The sequence below is a fragment of the Cyphellophora attinorum genome (assembly GCF_001299255.1).
Source record: "Cyphellophora attinorum strain CBS 131958 chromosome Unknown Contig5, whole genome shotgun sequence".
In the NCBI taxonomy this organism is placed as follows: Eukaryota; Fungi; Ascomycota; class Eurotiomycetes; order Chaetothyriales; family Cyphellophoraceae; genus Cyphellophora; species Cyphellophora attinorum.
In genome coordinates this window covers 334437-352180 of record NW_017253233.1, presented here as the reverse complement: position 1 = coordinate 352180, position 17744 = coordinate 334437, and the positions used below count along the sequence as shown (strand labels likewise).

Sequence of the window (17744 nt, the reverse complement as noted above, 5' to 3'; positions counted from 1 at the left end):
AACGTAAGCAAGCTGGCGGCGAGTCATTGACCAGGCAGTGCCAGCGGCCCGACGTGCTGTGCCTGGCTAAATTTTGTAGATACATCCAGGAGTGCAGCGATAATGACAAACTTACCAGAGACTTTCCTGTACGTACAGACCCAAACGCGCTGTAAGACTTGGGAGGCTGAAGATGGTGAGTCAGCAGGAGCAGCTGTTGTGATTTGCCTAGACAAAACAAGCACGGGGCTACTTGCATGAACGACAGGATACGTATGGCAACACGCGCGGTTGTTTCAACCTCGTAAGACTTACTACCGGCTGTCTCGCCCAGATCTCTCCATCTCTTAGTCTTACGAAGATACGGCTTTACCATACCCACACCTATGGTAGATCCGAAGTGGAAAATGCCCATGTCTCGCAGTGCCGATCATGGCATGTATCGTACGAAAGGTAAGCCCGCACGCGCAGGACTCTACACGGAGCGCCATGTCACGACTTTCACGTCTAGCACCATCTCGCATTTGTTAAGGTAGATCTGACCAGGCCTAGGCTGCGACTAGCTTTGGTCCGATGGAACGCTCGACCAAAACTATCCAACCCCGCAACTGGGGCAAGGACTGTTATGCTTTGAGGTTGCTCCACCACCCAATCCGCCCTGCATACTGCAGACCAGCTCATTCATTGCGTCGGATGATCCTTCTGTGGTGCCGCGGTCGACCTACAGTAGCAGAAAACATCCTGGATACAATGAGTTGCGAGACGAGGTTAACGGGTGTCGTCATTGGCCTGTGGAGGCACATGAGTCGATGCAGGACCGGTTCAACACCTCTGTCCGTCATTGCGACACGTCAATGAGTACTGTACTGTCTGGTGCCAGCTAGCCCAAGCCCGAAATTCAGCAAGCGCTGACTCGTACCACGAGGGGACCTTGAAGTATAAAATGCGAGCCGCTCTCCACTTCTTTTGAGCATTGCCGGCCGACGGTCTCCTCTTTAAGTACAAATCAGACCCTCTTCGTATCCTGAAGTCTGTCTACCACCTGCCTGGCATCACCTTCCTAGACTCTCCAGCAGCTATGGGTTTCATCGACACCAACGGCGTCAATGGCCACACGAACGGTACCAACGGCACTAATGGCGTCAATGGCCACCACCTCAGTGCCCACATAAGCGCGGACGAATTCACCAAGCAAGACTTCGACTATGTCATTTGTGGCGGTGGCACTGCTGGCCTCACCATTGCTGCGAGACTGACGGAGGACCCGAACGTCAAAGTGGGCGTCATCGAAGCAGGCAAACTGAGATTGGATGATCCTCTTGTTGATATTCCAACGGCGTTTCTGCAAATGCTTGGGAACCCGGACTACGACTGGATGTATAAGACTGTACCACAGGTAGGTTTGGGAGGTCAGAGGCTGCCGTATGTTTGACCTGACGACTTTTCAGGGCGCCAACAAGGATAAGATCCATCACATCCCCCGTGGCAAACTTGTCGGAGGCAGCAGCGGGATCAACTACATGATGTAACCTCAAGCAAACTCCGCTGTCACTACCTTACTGACGTGGGTATAGGTACGTGCGAGGATCTCTGCAGGACTATGATGACTGGGCAGAGCTCTCGGGAGATCCGTCTTGGGGATCTAAGGAGATGAGCCATTACATGCGGTGAGTATCCCATCAGAACGTCATCAGCGATCTGCAAACAAGTCTTGATGCGCGGCTTGGCCTCGGCGCTGTACCAAGTGCATGGCCCAGCCACGTCTGATGTTCAGCCCGGTCAGACCGTCGAAGCAGCGCGCTCATGCTAATGGGCTCGCAGAAAACATCAGAAGCTCGAGCCCCTTCCAGAAACCCTTAAAGATCTCACTTCCTACCCACTAGTCGGAGAGCACCATGCACGGAAGGATTCGTCCGCACCGGCTTTAACGACAACTCCCTGCCAATCGAGGATATCGTAATTCAGGCAGCCGACGAGGTCTGCGGACTCTCGAAGAAGCCAACTGACCCATGGTCCGGAGACCATATTGGCTTCTTCAACACCATGGGCTCGATCGCCAGGACCGGACCAAACAGGGGCAAGCGATCCTATGCCGCACGGGGCGCCTTCGAGGCCAATTCTCATCGACCTAATTTGAAGCTTGTTTCCGAGTCAACAGTCGCTAGGGTTGTCCTCGAGAACAAGCGAGCGACAGGTGTTGAGTTCATCAACAATGGCCAGAAGCATACCGTCAAGGCAAACCGCGAAGTCATCATTTGCGGCGGTGTGTTTGGCTCGCCGCAGATCCTCGAACTCTCCGGCGTCGGTGATCCCAAAGTCTTGGAAGCGGCCGGCGTCGAGTGCTTAGTCGACCTCCCATCAGTCGGCACTGATTTCCAAGACCATCAAATTATCATCGTTGGTCATCAGCTTAAGGAAGGACAGATGTCCGGAGATTCCATCTATAAGCCTCAGATCATGGAAATGGCCCAGAAAGCATACGCTGAGACGCAAGGCGGCCCGTTATCCAACATCTCTGCAATTCAGGGCTTCTTCCCAGTCAAGCCATTGCTCGAGCCAGGTGAGCTGGACGAGTTTGAGCGCCTCATCAAGGAAACAAAAGTCGAGTCAGACTTCCAGCGAAAACAGCTCGACCAGGTCCTTCGCCAGGTCAAGAGCGACACATCCGCCAACTTGCAATTTGTCCTTATCCCAGCTTCCGGCAATCCTAACGGCGTCGACGACCAATCGAAACTCTTCCCGCCTCCAAAAGAAGGCTCTCCAGATGGCATTACATTGTGTGTGTGTGTGCAGTACGGCGCCAGCCGTGGCCGCATTCATATCAAGAGCAGCGATCCGTTCGAGCATCCTACGATCGATCCGGGTTATATCAGCCATCCTGCCGACCATATCCTGCTGAGTGCTGCGTACAAGTTTGCGGACAAGATGGCCAACTCGAAGGCTTTGAAGCCTTTGTTGGCGGACAGATACTGGCCGACGTATGATCAGGTGGATCTTGCTGATCCGAAGGCTCGAAGAGATTTTGTGAAGGAGTATGTTCTTGTAAGTATTTCCCCGGGTCACTTTCAGCATTCGGCATCGGACTGCTCAGCTAACAACGCCGTGCTTCAATAGGGAGAGTACCACGTCTGCGGCTCCGTTGCTATGGGCCACAGTCTCGACTCCAAGCTACGCGTCAAGGGTGTGCAAGGTCTACGTGTCGCCGACGCGTCGGCTTTCGCCAACAACGTATCTGGAAATATCGTCAGCTCCGTGTATGCGATTGCCGAGAAAGCTGCCGATATCATCAAGGCCGACCATGCGAGCTCGGGCAAGCTGGGCAAAGTTGCTGCGTGAAACGCATCACGAAGCGGTTGACGCAGCGCACTCTCGACTCACTGCCACGACTGTAATTCCCGGTCGCGATAGTCGCAACGAAACGCCTTCCGACGGAAAACTTCCCCGAATGCTTTCGTGACTACCTTTCGCAGATTGGTGTCCTACGGTAGAATGTTTCCTCTTCTGGCCTATATAGGTGTGTACGAGGAATGCTTGGAAACGATTTCCCGTCCACACAGACATCTCACGAATCTCCCAATTCGACGATCCGGAGCTTTCCTTTGCTATTGCATCTCCCAATGTTAGGGGCTGTGGTATAATGTGTCCTCGCCCTGTTTGAAATTCATCCACTCCTGACATAACATGCCCTTACGATGAATCCCAAGAGTCGTCCATTCTGATGGCAGGGCAGCCGGTAATGAACCTCTGATTCGGATAGAATTCAGGCCTTGTGGGAGCCGGGCTTGCTCCAACCTGGCGCTCCGCCTCTTGTCTACGAGCTTCCGCTTCCTGTTTGCGAGCTTCCGCCTCCTTCTGACGACGCTTTTCCCCGACCATGTACCAGCCCTGCCGACGTCGTTTCTCCTCCCTACCGCGGAAGCCTAGCAGACCGGGATGCCTACTGGCGGTATCCACCTGAGCCATCACGGACGTCAGGGAGGCGTCTGCATCCTGAGCGAGTTTGTTCCAGTTTGCAGGCTTCTTCCAGAGCCCATCATCCCGGCTCTTGTGGTGCTCGAGGACGAGAGAGATCATCTTGTGCAGAGGTTGGGTTTTGTTATCCGTGACCGGTAATGGGGCTATCTTCTTCTCGGACTCCTGCGTCTTGTGCGATGGCTGCTGGGCATCGACAGGTACCGACATCCCGTCAACGTGAGCACATCTCACTGCGTTGGACATGGCATTTTCGGTCTTTTTGTCGTTGGTCTCGACCGCGGACGACATTCCGCAAGCCTGGACACGGCTGTTTGGATCCGGCTTCGCGTTCTCGGCCGTTTCGTCGTTGATCTCGCTCCATTCGTCCTCGCTTCCATCGAGGTAATCTACCGGATCTACTGTGACAAAGTCGTCGGCAGGGTCCTCCGACCTTCCAAGTATTAGTCCAGCTAGACTGGGGTCGATCTCGGCTAGTGTTACATACGCGTGTTCCGAAGCCATCTTGCTTGATCACCAGGCTGTCAGTCCTATTCGAAGGAACTTTTCCAGATTGGCAGTTACGGCTTCTTCCTCTTCCGTGTCGAAGCTCACAACGAGTACTAGGATACCGACTGATATAAGTAGCAAGCTGCCCAGTAACAAGTCGAACTCTGCTGATACCATTCGTGGCCTGATCCGCAGTTGGCTGGTCGCAACGTGCAGACGCTCCTTGACCAGGCAGTGACAGAGTGTTGCGGGATGATCAAGCACTCGGGCTCTTCGGTGCTGATGGACAAGTTGAGGTTGACGGAAAGCACACTACAGAGCGCAGGAAGCGTCTGTTGCGAATATTCGAGTAAAGATATGGTGTGCGAATTGGATTTGTGGGATGTATTCAGCTTGGCTAAGGCACCAGTTGTCAGCTTTCGGGTCATAATGTGCGCGACCACACTGTCGGTAAACCTTCTCCTGACGCCTGTCGCGCAGGATGAGCTTGGCCAGCTTGTTCTGACAACATCTCTCGACGCAAACTTAAGTCATAATCGGGAAAGGCGTCATGAAACATGCTGGGTTGAATTTCGAGCCACCAGGAATGATCTGCTTCTCCTTACCATCGCAAGACTAGCTGACGCCCAAGAGCTTGACGTCGCGATGTTATAGGCTTTGTGAGACCATACCGTGTTTCCTCTCGCCGAGATGCTGGGTTCAGGCACTGCCTCTGATAGCTCTGAGTCGTTGCGTATATCCCTTGCCATAGCGAAGGACCTCTGGCGTGTAATCAAGATGGAATCCTGTGAGGCTTAAATGACTGTGCAGAAGGTAATTTTTGACATCGCACGGAGTCTCGAGCACAGAAGGGTCTCCGGTAGAGGCCCACGACATGCCGATGTGGCCACGAGGTTGAAGCTTTGACTGCGAGTGAAGTCTACGGAGCGCCGAAACATTGAGAAGTGAAGAGTTGTCGACGAAAGTCGAGGAAACGACAGTAGAGTGAGGCGGAGGCTCGTGGCGTGGGTGCTTCCACTTTGCGGTGCTTGAGGCAATGACGTGTACGAGAGCCGAATCAGTTGAGCCAAAATGAGCCTCACTCGAGCATCAATTAGGCGGCATTTCAAAGAACAAACCATCATGACTTTCCTGCGGCAGGGAGGGCACTGAAGTTGATATACTTCCGAGGTTTGTGTCGGTCAGTCCTCAGGTGTGAGATGAGCCTCGCTCGATTGTCAATCAGTAGAGCGATTTATCGCGGACTTTCCAGGTCAAGAAGGCCGTTGTAGGTCTGACAATATGTCGCTGCTCGTGCGGGCAGACTTGGGACGAGCCTCACTTGAGCGTCAAGTAGCAGGAGCGATCCATCGCAGACTTTCTGGCTAGAAGGGCGCCGTGGTCGTAGTTGCCAGTGTTGATGATCATAGCCCGAGTGCCTGCTGATTTGGGACTGCCTTGACTTTGGGAGGCACCTGCTGAGTGTTCTCACTTGCTTGCTGATGGTCCTAATGCACTTTTCCATCACTGTCCACATCTAACAACAGCACTATTCTTTTGCTGCAGTACGATGGCCTGCCCTGCTGACCTTTTCGAAGGTCAAGACCAGCAAGTTCGGGCGGCCTCTAGCAGAGCTGTCAAGCTAGCATTAGACATCCGTGTTGCAAGCCGAAAGTGCAACCATGCGGCCATCTCGACGGATCTAGGCTCGATCGCGACCGAACTACATCTGTTGTCGATTACTCTGCACGACCTGCAGGAAGCCATAGAGGCCGCCCGGCAGGAGACCTCATATTACACCGACGCGTTCCGTCAGGATCTCGCGGAAATTCTGACAGAACTCAATCACGTACTTGATGAGGTCCAGGACTGCTGTCAGGAGCTCGAGGCGTCCGATTCGTCGTCGCTCAAGCCAGTAGCCTGGTTCTTCAAGAAGGGCCGCGCCGCGAATCTTCAAAAGCACATGGAAGCTCTGAAGACCACAGTCATTGTGATGCGGACAGTGCTGCAGCACGCGAAGGACTATGATAGCAAGGAGTAAGTCGTGCGATCTGTGAAGCCTGCCGCTGTGCACAGAGTTCTCCCTGGCTGGATCTTCATTCCAGATGTGGGAGTCAAGGCTGACCAAAGTAGATCTTCATCTGGACGCCTCGCGGAGTCAACACCACACACGATGGTCGAAGAACGCGCGATACTCGAAGCAGTCTTTGCAGAGAACCGCAAGGCACTCCAGAGCAACACTCAAACCAAGACTTCACATTCTCACAGTCTATCGTCGTCGTCCGATGCTAATCCTGAACTGAGCCCCGGCGCCCATGGAAGGAACCTGTCCAACGCCACAGGCGTAGAAAGCATCGATGTTCCAGACGTCCTGCCTCCCAAAGCCCAGGCGGGCTCCCCGCCCAAGACGGAAGATGCAATGAGCCTCGCCCGTCGATTCTCAAAGCGAGCTCATCTTGGAATTCATAAGTCTATCCTTGATATGAAGGCCGAAGAGATGGCAACTGGTCTCCGCAAGAGGTGGATCAAAATGCCTGTGATCGAGGAGGCGGGCTCTGGGGACACAGCACTGCAGGCCATTTCCAACCAGGCTGATGGAGAGTCAAGCAATCCGGAGAAGAAGTCTGTGATCGGGCGGGCTCTGGCAAAATTGAGGATCGGTGGACGTCGCTGAGAATTCCCGCCCGGGCGGCCTCCAAGAGGATTTCTGAAATCGCTGCTGAATTATGATGTGAGTTGCGATTTTCCGGTCAGCGGGCTCTCCATGCTGACAAGATACATAGCATTACTGAAGCATGCATTTGGACGAAGTAGCATCGAGCTACTCTTTGTGTGAGAGTGAAGGTATCATCACATTACTTAACTCTTCCGACTGAACCAGCTGCTGTACCAACCTCCACCAGTCTTTGAGGCGGCTGCCGATGCAGCATTGTCGGCCATCTGATCCAGCATCCCGCCTCGAATTTCGTGTATTGGCTCAACTGGTCGATCTCCAGTCCGTCGCTCGACCTTGATATTGCTCGGCAATCGCTCCATCTTGTTCAGTGGTACAGGTCGACCCTTCGCATCAAAGCCTACGCCCTCAATAGTATCATGCTCCCGGACAGCTACCCGCCGTAGCTGTGGCTCGTTCTCTTTCATCTGTTGCTGTTGCTGCTGAATCCATGCCTCTTCCAGAACCCGCCCACCGCTCGCCCGAAATTGTCGTCGCTCAGCCTCCTCCAGTGTCTCCGTACCCATCTGATCGCCGTCAAACTCCTGACCCACACCCAGCATACCCTTCGCCTTCGCCCACAAACCCCTCGTCTTCTGCGCATCCTTGTCTGCCTTCCACTTCGCCGCCATCTCTTCACCCGCCCGCTCCTGCTCCAGCAAATGCAACTGCTCCGCACTCGCATCGCCCCTCAAGAATGCCTGCTGCGCGTCCCGTAATCGATCCATCTCGGCATCAATGAACGCCCGCTTCTGCCGCCGGCTGTGTGTGACGAGACTGAAGATGCCGTAAACGGCGACAACGGCTGAGATGCCCGTCAGGCCGAGCAGGGCGACGGTTGTGAAGCGGTGGGCTGTATCTGCCCATCTTCGGCCGCCGGCGATGAACCTTTCGGTCGGGGTGAGTTGGGAGCCGTCGCGTTGTGAGCGGAGCTGGGCGCGCAGGCGGGCGACTTTTTCCGCGGGTGTCTCTATGGGAGCGGTGCTTGCTGGCGCAGCTGTAGGGCCTTGGGGCTGCCGCGGCGAGAAGTTGGGGGTAGATGGCTTCTGTGAGGCGTGGATCGAGTTGGATGTGAATCGAGTGAATGTGTCTGAGGGTTTTCGCCGGGACATTGTTGCCTTTTTTCTTAGATATGATGTGGATAGGGTTACTCCTGTCGCGGAGTGCGTGAGAGTTGTGCTGTACGCAAAAGTATTAGGCTAGCATGATCTACAGTAATGTACAAGAATCGAAGCGGACCGAAGGCTGTACAAAGAGGCTGTGAGTCGGTGTGCGTTGAGATGGAACAACGACTGGAATTCTCGAAGCTCTGAAAGTCCATGACTTCAATGGCACTTTCATTTCCTGGAACGGAGATAAGTTTCTCCGCCGATTTCTTCTTACTATTGGCAAGTGCAGGGCATCGCTTCACTTGTCTCTTCTTCAACTTCGATCGAAATGAGAGCAGCCTCAGCGTAGGCACGTGTAAGATCAGCTGCTTCTCAAGGATGCGTTATCTCGTCGCTGTCCTTAGATCTATGGTTGAGTACAGCCAGATCGTCGTGATAGAGTTTGGGCCGTCATGACCACCTCGAGCGAGGAAGTCCAACGCTTGCTTGCCAACCTCGCGAGCTATTCGTCCCAAAGTCACAATGCTCATAATCAAACTACGTCTAGGGAGACCTCAAGTAGTGTTCCATCATTCTCATCAAGCTTGCCTGGACTAGGTAGTCTTGCTCCAGAGGCATACCAAGCCGCGCTCTCGAAACCGTCTACTCCGAGTCCGGCGTCGTACCAGACTCCAAGCACTTCACTTCACCCAGCGTCCTCGTCGCTAGGTCAGACCATTGTAGGTAGTCGACAGAACACGGCATCGCCGGCATCTAAGCCTGCCATTAAACTACCGGTCCCGGATGCTTCCTCTATCACCGACTGGCCGACCGCCATCCGTCATGTAATGCAACACCTCCTCCCCAACCCTGACTTCGGCACCCGCATTCGCCATCTGATCACGACTCAGCACCAGTACGAACAGGACTGGTTCACGAAACGCTCCCTCATCACCGACCGCCACGCCTCGCGGGATACATCCTCCGCACAACTCAACAACATCTTCGCCAACCTGGGCATTCCTGTGCCTGCTGCCAAAGCCGCTGCTACTGCCACAGGTCGCGACACCGAAGCGGAGCAGCGCGAGCTAGCGGAGTACGATGCGAAGGTATACAAGCAATTGTTGGCGCTGGTCGGGGATTTCGATCGGCAGCTGAGGCAGCTCGGAGTGCCATTCTATGCGATCAGGCATGAGCTGGTGATTTTGGAGGAAGGTAGGGAGAGGGATGCGTTTGTGGGCAAGGTGAGGAGGATTGATCGTGGAGAGTTGAGGGAGTTGCAGAGAAGGATGTTGGAGTGGTTGGAGATGAGTTTTCCGGAAGATGCATCTTGAGCCTAGCTGGGACGACGTCGGCGTGATCGCGGATCGTTAGGTGAAATGAGGCGTTTTGGACATATAGAGCAATGCCGCTGGCTGCTCTGCCATCCGCTGGTGAACAGCAACGAGGAAACTCATACCGCATGGCGTCAAGCATGGGGCGGCGTTGCAAGGGTTAGAAGCATTTAGCGCGGAAGCGAATCTGATTGTACTCATACGAGGTATCGAAGATGTCTACTGTGTATGTGTCTCTAAGGATGTCTCTCTGTGTAAGAGCCTTCGAAAGAATGATGCTTCACTTCCCATTCCGCGGTCAGTCCCGTCGTATCGTACAAATATTTCGTAATATCATAGCCGTTGCATAACCTCCCCCGGCGTCGTTATACTCGTACATCGTCATCTGCTCGACGGACGACCTCAAGTCCGTAAGATGTGAGAGTAGTGACCCGGCACTTTCTGCTCGCATTTGCTGCACCCTGCCAGAAAGCCCATGTGCAGCTTCGCAATGCTCCCTTTTCCACGTGAATGCTGACGGGCGTGGACTCTCGTCTGGCCGTCGAGCTGCGCTGTAGCAAGGCTGGGTGTATCTTCCATCATCTTATCGTCATCGCAGGACATGTTAAGCCCAATCATGCCGGCACTCGTTTGCTCATAGCCCATTAAGACATCGGCACTGATCGGACTGTCGTACTGCATCGAGTCCTCGACGGGGCTGGGCAGACCACCCTCGTTGGACGTGCCCCATGCGTCTTGCTCCATCATGGGACTCAAGAACTTTCGCAGTGGTGGGAATGACTGACGAGGTGCTTGTGATAGAACGCTGCCGCGACTGTCGGTCCGGTTGTCGAAGGATGAAGCAACTGGTGTTGGCATACGGTCGTTGAGCTGGTTGGGCTGCGATGGGGCGGTAAGCGAAGGGAACGATGTGGTCAGATGAGCTGGAGATACAAGGTCGTTGGATCTAGCCCGTCCGAAGCGTGGCCGAGGTGGTGGTGGTGATAGCATCATGCCTTTATCATCGCCGTGTTGAGCAAGGTCGACGTTGACCTTAAGTGATGATGTAGAATTGGTGCTGATGCTGCTGCCTTGCGAGATGTGTTTCCATCGATCGCCGTCGAAGACATCGTGGTACTCGTCCGTGAGACTCTCATCTTCACTAGTATCGATTGGCGTGAGAGGAGCTGGTGGAACGGACGACGCAAGTGTTGAACCAAAACGTCGGGCAAATTTCGGCGGCGTGGTCCTAATAGGCAGAGCCGGTAGCGTTCTCCTCTGCTTGAATTGATGGTCCATCTCTTCATCGCTTATGTCATCCACGTCTCGCTTCCTCTTCGAAGCCATCATCGGTTGGAAGTTCATCATAGCGTCTGCCTCACTCTTCCACCAGAAACGTGTGTGCCAACAAGTGGTGATCTCAAGGGGAATCCTGAAGTGGGAGTGTTCCAGGAGAGCAAGGAGATCTTAAAGTGAATCATCCATAACGACAAACTTCTGGAACAATGGCCGATTGTAAGGTACTCACGCGTCGGAAAATGATGATACCGGTTGGAAGCGACCGAAGTCGGGACAGTGAAACTTCAGCTTAGATCAAGCAATTGAAGCGCGAGATTTTAGAACGATTGGGAATTGTGAAACGATATTCGATTGCCACAAAGGTGATGTCGAAGGCCTATTTGTGAAAGAAGGGAGGGGAGGACTCCATAGGTGAGCTCGTTGCCGCCCGTGAAACCCTAGGCGTTCGAGACGTTCGAACTCCTACCTAGGTCCACTTTCTAGGAGGCAGTCAACCCCGGCCGCCAGTCAGCGCGGCTTCAGCCTCTCCTGCACTGCAGTTGCAGCCCTAACCCTCAGACAATATCGACGTCATTCGTCACCTCGCCTCATCAGCTGTTCAGACGCGACGACGTTCCAACCACGTAGCATTGTCACGTCCCTTTGTTATACGGCGACGGTACCATCGAATTTCCTGACGGCATCCTGACGGAGGAAGCCTCCCTGTGCGCTTGCTAAAGCTGGCTGAGGGTTTGCGCTCTGAGGCGTCATTCTGCGAGTTTGTCCTTTCCGAGGCAAAGGCGTCCGACCATTATGAGGCTTTGCAGTGATGGTAGCACATCTGCGATCAAGTCCTTGCGAGTCTTTGGAGATGCTGCGCGGATCGCTTGTCAGCTCGCAACGACTCTCGTATAGATACACGAAGGTGCTGAAAAGCACTGCGATCCAGCTTACCTAGGTATATTGGGTGTGACCCCTCAAGGTGAGATGTATAAGGACACGCGTGAGCCTCGTCCAAAGTCCTCTCACGCCGTCAGTAGGGAGTCTGCTCTGAGGAATACTAACCAACATGGGACCGAACTCGCTGCTGCAGTACGTCTCAAAAGCAATCGAAGCTTGAGATGACGCATCTCTGACAGCGTATAATCATGCCAGAACTGACATTACCACAGATATGTTTGCGAGAACTTCATCTACCGGCTACCGGAGCCACCGCCGCGAGAAAGAACTGTCCCTATGCAGGTGCTCTGCGTCGGCATGTCGAGGTCAGGCACAGAGTCTTTGAAGGAAGCACTCGTCATCCTTGGTTATGAGGGCTGTTACCATGGTGAGGACTTCCCCAATAATGCAGAGTCTCGCGATGAACACAATGATCACGGCAAATTTGGGCGACCTCGACGTCCGTCTGAACTGCGACGCGCGCCATCACTAACGCAGTCAAGGCTTTGATTTACTTCTCGATGGAGGCTACATACGTACCTGGGCGCGTTTAGTGCGTCAAAAGTATTTCCCATCCACATCCAAATGGTCTCCGTTCCCCAAGGCAAGATCACAGGCTTGCATCAGCGCCAAAGAATTCGACGCAGTTCTTGGCCACTCCAGCGCTGTACTTGACACTCACGCCGCAATATTTGCCTACGATCTTATCCAAGCATATCCGGATGCAAAGGTGATCTCCAATCAGCGACCAGATCTAGACAAGTGGACAAACTCTATCATGGGATCATTGGGAGCGGCACGGACACATCCAGTGATCCGCGTGGCAAAGTGGTTCGAGACAGAAATGTGGCATCAATCTTCAATCTGCTTTGACCTGATCCTTGCAGCTGGGTTCGGCTATGCTTTTAGCGGAGGCTCGTTCGAAGCTGGCGTCCTCGGGAGAGCAAAACACCTCAACATTCAACACTCCGCAATGGTTAGGGGTGCCGTACCCAAAGAAATGCTACTTGAATGGAGCGTTGAACAGGGATGGGAGCCGCTCTGCAAGTTCCTGGGCAAGCCAGTGCCGGAGGTTCCCTTCCCTAACAAGAATGCTAGTAGTAGCTTCGCAGCTCGGGTGGATGCTATGGTGAAAAAGAATCTGATACGAGCTGCGGTCAACTTTTGCCTGTGTTGCGCTTTCGTTGTGATGGGAATGATCGCGCTCAGCACTGTACATACATGGTCTAGGTAGAGAAGACGTACAGTGATTTCAAACATAGGTCGTAAATTTTGTCAGCGAAGTCATTGACGCCTGAAAATTAACATGGACCACTTACCTCGCGACACGCCTGGTGATAGGCTCTGCACATGTGCCTGAGACCGGATGACCAGAATATGTTCTCCAACCTCAGCTTCCATCTGTAAATGACCTTGCGATTACATTGGCCTGTCCCTGCCAGATCACTTGCCAAGTCAATATTTGTAGTCCGGTTTTGAAGACGACTGTCACTTGCAGAAGTCGCGCGATGTTGCGAGGAGCAGGAGCCTCCCGGACTCCACTGCACAGAACGATGCCAAAGTGCAGCTTCTTGACCACAAAACCTGCTGCTGCACTTCGCGCAACAGCAATGTGCAGAGTCCTCCGCATCAACATTTCAACTATGGCCGGCTGAAGCAGTGCGATGGCCACATCATCGGCCATTCTCGATGGGGAGATCGAGGCCATGGAGACGGGAGAGAACAACTGCAACCCGTCGACCGCTGCACCGGTGCCCGAGGCGCTTCATTCGCGCCAATATCAACTTGAGATGTTCGAGAAGTCAAAGACTGAGAACATCATCATTTGTATGGACACCGGTAGTGGCAAAACCCAGATCGCTCGACTCCGTATCGACTTTGAACTGCAACGCAACCCGACCTTGAGATGTTGGTTCTTAGCCCAGACTCAAGTCCTAGCCGAGCAGCAGCACAGCTTCATGAGCAAACAGCTTACCCAGCACTCTTTCAGACTGATCACAGGTGCGGATAATGCCGAATATTGGGCTTCGCAGAATGTCTGGAACGCAGCGTTGTCATCTTACAACGGGGTGATATCAACACCTGTTGTCTTGTATGATGCGTTGAGTCACGGCTTTGTGTCCCTCGACAGCATGTCACTGCTTGTATTTGACGAAGCTCATCACTGCGTAAAAAGCAACCCCTACAACAAGATCATGGGCCTCGTCAAACAACATTTCGCGGACACCAATAGACGACCTGATATCCTTGGGCTCACGGCAACACCGATGATCCGCGATGATCTCAAGCTTATCGAAGAGCTCGGAAACAACCTCATGTCAGTGTGCAGAACTCCCACTCAAAGCATAGAAGAACTGCGAGAGCATGTGCATCTCCCAGATTTAGTCTGGCTGGAGTACGAGCAAGTTGAAGGACGGGGCTCCGTGTTACTTGAGCGTCTTCAGATGTTACTTCGAGACTACACCTTGGATGACGACCCCACGATGACTATGTTGCAACAAAGCGACGATCCACATGATATGCAGAAGCTTGCAAAGTTCCTAGCTCGAGAGGAATCTCCTACGAAGCGACAAATACTTGTTCAACAAAGCTGAGCACATCGAGAAAATGCTTGGACCGTGGGCTGCCGATCGGTACAGCTATGCATGCATCAGTCAACTGTATAATGCTACGGCACAGCAAGAAGCCTGTCTATTCGTCATTGATAAGAGCGAGACACAACATCTGGCGCAGCTTCTCCGGCCCCTGTTGGATGTTCCCCTCTATCCGACTCCGGAAGAACACGAAATGACGCCTAAAGTAAAGAGACTGCTCGCTCATCTTCAGTCACTACAGCCGGAGAGCATGAGTTGTGTGATCTTCGTAGAAAGACGTTCTGTCGCCTACGCCTTATGCGACGTCGTGGCAAACGTTTCGGGTCTAGATGGCTGGCATCCTTTCACTTTCGTCGGGTGTGCGAACCCAATGAATCGCACGCTAGCGGACCTTGCGGATCTAAGAGTCCAGCACGAGAGATTTGTGGAGTTCAGACGAGGCGACCGCAACCTGGTTATCGGAACTAACGTACTCGAGGAAGGCATCGATGTCAGAGCGTGCAACCTTGTCATCTGTTTCGATCCTCCTATCTCTCATAGGGCTTACATCCAACGTCGAGGGCGTGCTCGCGATCCAGATGCGAGGTTCGCTTTCATGGTTGATCGGAAGACATATTCGACGAACCTCCATCAATGGCAGGCTCTAGAGGAAGAGATGAAACGCAAGTGTGCTGAAGAAAACCGGAGAAGAGATGATCTACTGCAGCATGAGAAGGGGGCGGAAGAACGGGTTGACTTTCCTCCTATCAGAACATCGAAGGCAACAATCGAAGTCGACAGCGCCCGGCAACACCTAGAGTACTTCTGTCAGACGATGCGTAAAGCAGGGCAGCGGCCGCCCAGACCGCTGTTTATCCTAAACGCCAATGCGCTGGGTGAGTATGGTTGCTCGGTGGTTCTACCCACCAGTCTTCCGCCCACGGTCCGCAGAACGTCCTCTGCTCAGGTCTGGCAGACGAGGCTCAACGCAACGAAGGACGCGGCCTTCCAGTCGTATAAAGCATTGCATTACGCGGGCTTGCTCACCGAGCACTTACTTCCCATCCATGCAGAAGACAGGAAGCACGGAGGTGCGCACGGGACTATTGAGACTCGAGACTCGATTGTCAACGTTGCGCCCCAATTTGACGTGTGGTCGCGGTGCAGACAGGCACTGAATGCAAAGAGGCCACTCTTTGCGCATCAAGTCACAATTGCAGGGGAAGTGAATGTACAGCTTCTTCTGCCTCTCAAGTCCCAGGCCATTCGCTGTACCATAGTGTCAGCCGAAGGTATCGAGATCGCTGTGAAGGTGCGACCAGTCCCTGATACTATTCCAGACGTGTATGCCACGGCCGCCCGCATCACGAAATTCTTGTACGCGTCCGTCCTGCAACGGCGCTTGCCTGGAGTTGAGGAAGATGGCTACTTGCTTTCACACTACATCGTACCAAAAATCCCGCTGGAGCAATGGGATACTTGGCTAGCAGCAGCTAAGGTACGATCACCGCTGTCTCAAGCCCACGAACCTTATGGACAGGAGGCTCTACTGTATGTGCATAATCAGACGGTCCCATACATCTGGACGATGCAGAAGCCGGCCCACAATATTCAGGCAATCAGGCTTTCTCGTGCCATCGATCTGTCGAGGAAACATAGCAGCCTTCCCTCGGCGCCCGTGGCCAGGGACCTTCCTCTTGCGGACTGCATGATTTCCGGCCTACAGCCAAGGTATGCTCGCGTCATGTCCTATATGCCGACGATCCTGCACGAAGTTGAGAAATCTGTGAGGTCACAACAAGCCCTGGCTATCACTCGGCTGTGCGACCTTACGATCGAACCTTCAACGGTGTGTTCAGCATTCGTGAGCCCGAAGGTATCAAATACGAATTACCAACGCCTGGAATTCATCGGCGACGCTCTTCTAAAGTTTCTTGCCGCCATAAACGTCTTCTGTAACAATCAAAGCTTTCACGAAGGCGCTCTCACCGTGATGGTGGCTAGGCTCGTCAGCAATGCAAGGCTGCATCGCTCTGCTCTGGAGACTGGGCTGGCACAGTTCCTGACCACGCAGGCATTCTCCGGGAAAGGATGGAATTTAACTCCTCAGGAGCCCGTGCAGAGACAACTTTCCTCCAAGACTTTGGCCGACATGATCGAGGCGATCTTAGGAGCGGTTTATATGCCAGGAGACACAGCAGACATGAGCAAAGCCACCGAAGCATTGAATCTGTTCCTACCGGAAACTACGTGGAGGACACCCGACCAAGACATTGCTCGCGTGCACGTTGCTGACATGCCGGAAGTCGTGAACAAAGACATACTCGGAGACGTAGAGGCCATCATCGGCCATCGCTTTAGCCGTCCTGTGCTGCTCCTAGAAGCACTGAATCACTCCTCACAGAGCCTCCCACTTCGCACGTACGATCGTTTGGAGTTTCTCGGCGACGCGATAATTGATCTGATCGTTAAAGAGCGTCTGTACAACAGCAAGCAGCAGTTCGGCGAATCTTACATGACACAAGCCAGCCATGCTATCGTAAACAAAGAGACCTTTGCGCTTTTGACGACTCGCGCGGCTATGCGAGTTGATCATGTCGAGGTAAATGTCGATCTCCGCTCGAAGACACCAGCACTTACACAAACGACCAATTTCAAGCGACTGCACGACTTTCTGGCCCGAGCACCCAGCGCAGATCTCGTGTCGCAGAGATCGCAATTCATGCGCAACTATGACGAGATCATTGACTCTGTCACCGAAGAAATGAAGAGCAGCAAAGCTTGGCCTTGGGCTGAGATGCTTCATCTGAACTCGCCAAAATGGGCTTCAGACATCCTCGAGTCCATCATCGGCGCGGTCTTCATCGACTCTCAAGCTGACCTTGAGGCATGCTGCAGCGTCTTGACGACTCTAGGACTCATGGATCTTGTCCAGCGAGCAGTAGACGAGCCCGATATCTCTTACACACAAATGAGAGAAGAAATTCGTATCGCATTTCCAGGCAAGGCGAAATTCACCACCACCAAGACTCGGGATCTAGCCGGTAATGAATGGGTGTACGCATGTACGGCGGAGGTTGAGGGCGAGGGCACGGCCGGCGTTACTGCTATCGCCACCAACTGTAGCTGTGAGGCCGAGGCCGAGGAGCGAGCAGCCTTTCAATTACTACAAACCACAAAACAATCACAGCAACCTCCTTCGGTTTCCGAGCCACGTATCAAGAAGCGGAAGAGGGTCGACTCGGTCCATGGCGCAGAGTCTTCAGGAGACGATTCTGATTTCAGCGAAGATGATGCGGAAGCAATTGTTCGAGAGTCGAGTGAGGAAGCAGCATTGTGATGCAGCGAGTGTCCTTCCTACTTCGGGCTCTCGCTGAGCAGCACCCTCCAATGGGGCAGATTGCAGGATCATTCGCGAGGG

At 53.5% G+C, this 17744-nt stretch overlaps 8 protein-coding genes across 8 annotated transcripts; 5 read left to right on the top strand and 3 right to left on the bottom strand.

Moving 5' to 3' along the window:
- Positions 1-1057: 1057 nt before the first annotated feature.
- On the top strand, positions 1058-3315 carry AB675_6783 (Oxygen-dependent choline dehydrogenase; the record flags this gene model as incomplete). The annotated part of the gene is made up of 5 exons (XM_018147099.1): positions 1058-1375; positions 1428-1504; positions 1554-1646; positions 1863-2885; positions 3135-3315. The coding sequence occupies 5 exons, from the start codon at positions 1058-1060 to the stop codon at positions 3313-3315; spliced, it is 1692 nt and encodes a 563-aa protein (XP_018003238.1).
- Positions 3316-3666: 351 nt separating this feature from the next.
- On the bottom strand, positions 3667-4455 carry AB675_6782 (uncharacterized protein; the record flags this gene model as incomplete). Its single annotated transcript, XM_018147098.1, has 1 exon — positions 3667-4455. The coding sequence occupies one exon, from the start codon at positions 4453-4455 to the stop codon at positions 3667-3669; it is 789 nt and encodes a 262-aa protein (XP_018003441.1).
- A 1534-nt stretch (positions 4456-5989) lies between these two features.
- AB675_6781 (uncharacterized protein) lies at positions 5990-7093 on the top strand (the record flags this gene model as incomplete). Its single annotated transcript, XM_018147097.1, has 2 exons — positions 5990-6456; positions 6553-7093. 2 exons carry the CDS (start codon positions 5990-5992, stop codon positions 7091-7093), a joined length of 1008 nt encoding a protein of 335 aa, XP_018003626.1.
- Positions 7094-7278: 185 nt separating this feature from the next.
- AB675_6780 (uncharacterized protein) lies at positions 7279-8244 on the bottom strand (the record flags this gene model as incomplete). The annotated part of the gene is made up of 1 exon (XM_018147096.1): positions 7279-8244. One exon carries the CDS (start codon positions 8242-8244, stop codon positions 7279-7281), a length of 966 nt encoding a protein of 321 aa, XP_018003310.1.
- A 449-nt stretch (positions 8245-8693) lies between these two features.
- On the top strand, positions 8694-9554 carry AB675_6779 (uncharacterized protein; the record flags this gene model as incomplete). Its single annotated transcript, XM_018147094.1, has 1 exon — positions 8694-9554. One exon carries the CDS (start codon positions 8694-8696, stop codon positions 9552-9554), a length of 861 nt encoding a protein of 286 aa, XP_018003116.1.
- Positions 9555-9956: 402 nt separating this feature from the next.
- Positions 9957-10880, bottom strand: AB675_6778 (uncharacterized protein; the record flags this gene model as incomplete). The annotated part of the gene is made up of 1 exon (XM_018147093.1): positions 9957-10880. The coding sequence occupies one exon, from the start codon at positions 10878-10880 to the stop codon at positions 9957-9959; it is 924 nt and encodes a 307-aa protein (XP_018003199.1).
- A 1000-nt stretch (positions 10881-11880) lies between these two features.
- Positions 11881-12984, top strand: AB675_6777 (uncharacterized protein; the record flags this gene model as incomplete). The annotated part of the gene is made up of 3 exons (XM_018147092.1): positions 11881-11903; positions 11984-12210; positions 12254-12984. 3 exons carry the CDS (start codon positions 11881-11883, stop codon positions 12982-12984), a joined length of 981 nt encoding a protein of 326 aa, XP_018003196.1.
- A 430-nt stretch (positions 12985-13414) lies between these two features.
- On the top strand, positions 13415-17663 carry AB675_6776 (Dicer-like protein 2; the record flags this gene model as incomplete). The annotated part of the gene is made up of 2 exons (XM_018147091.1): positions 13415-14329; positions 14355-17663. 2 exons carry the CDS (start codon positions 13415-13417, stop codon positions 17661-17663), a joined length of 4224 nt encoding a protein of 1407 aa, XP_018003405.1.
- Between the last annotated feature and the right edge of the window lie 81 nt (positions 17664-17744).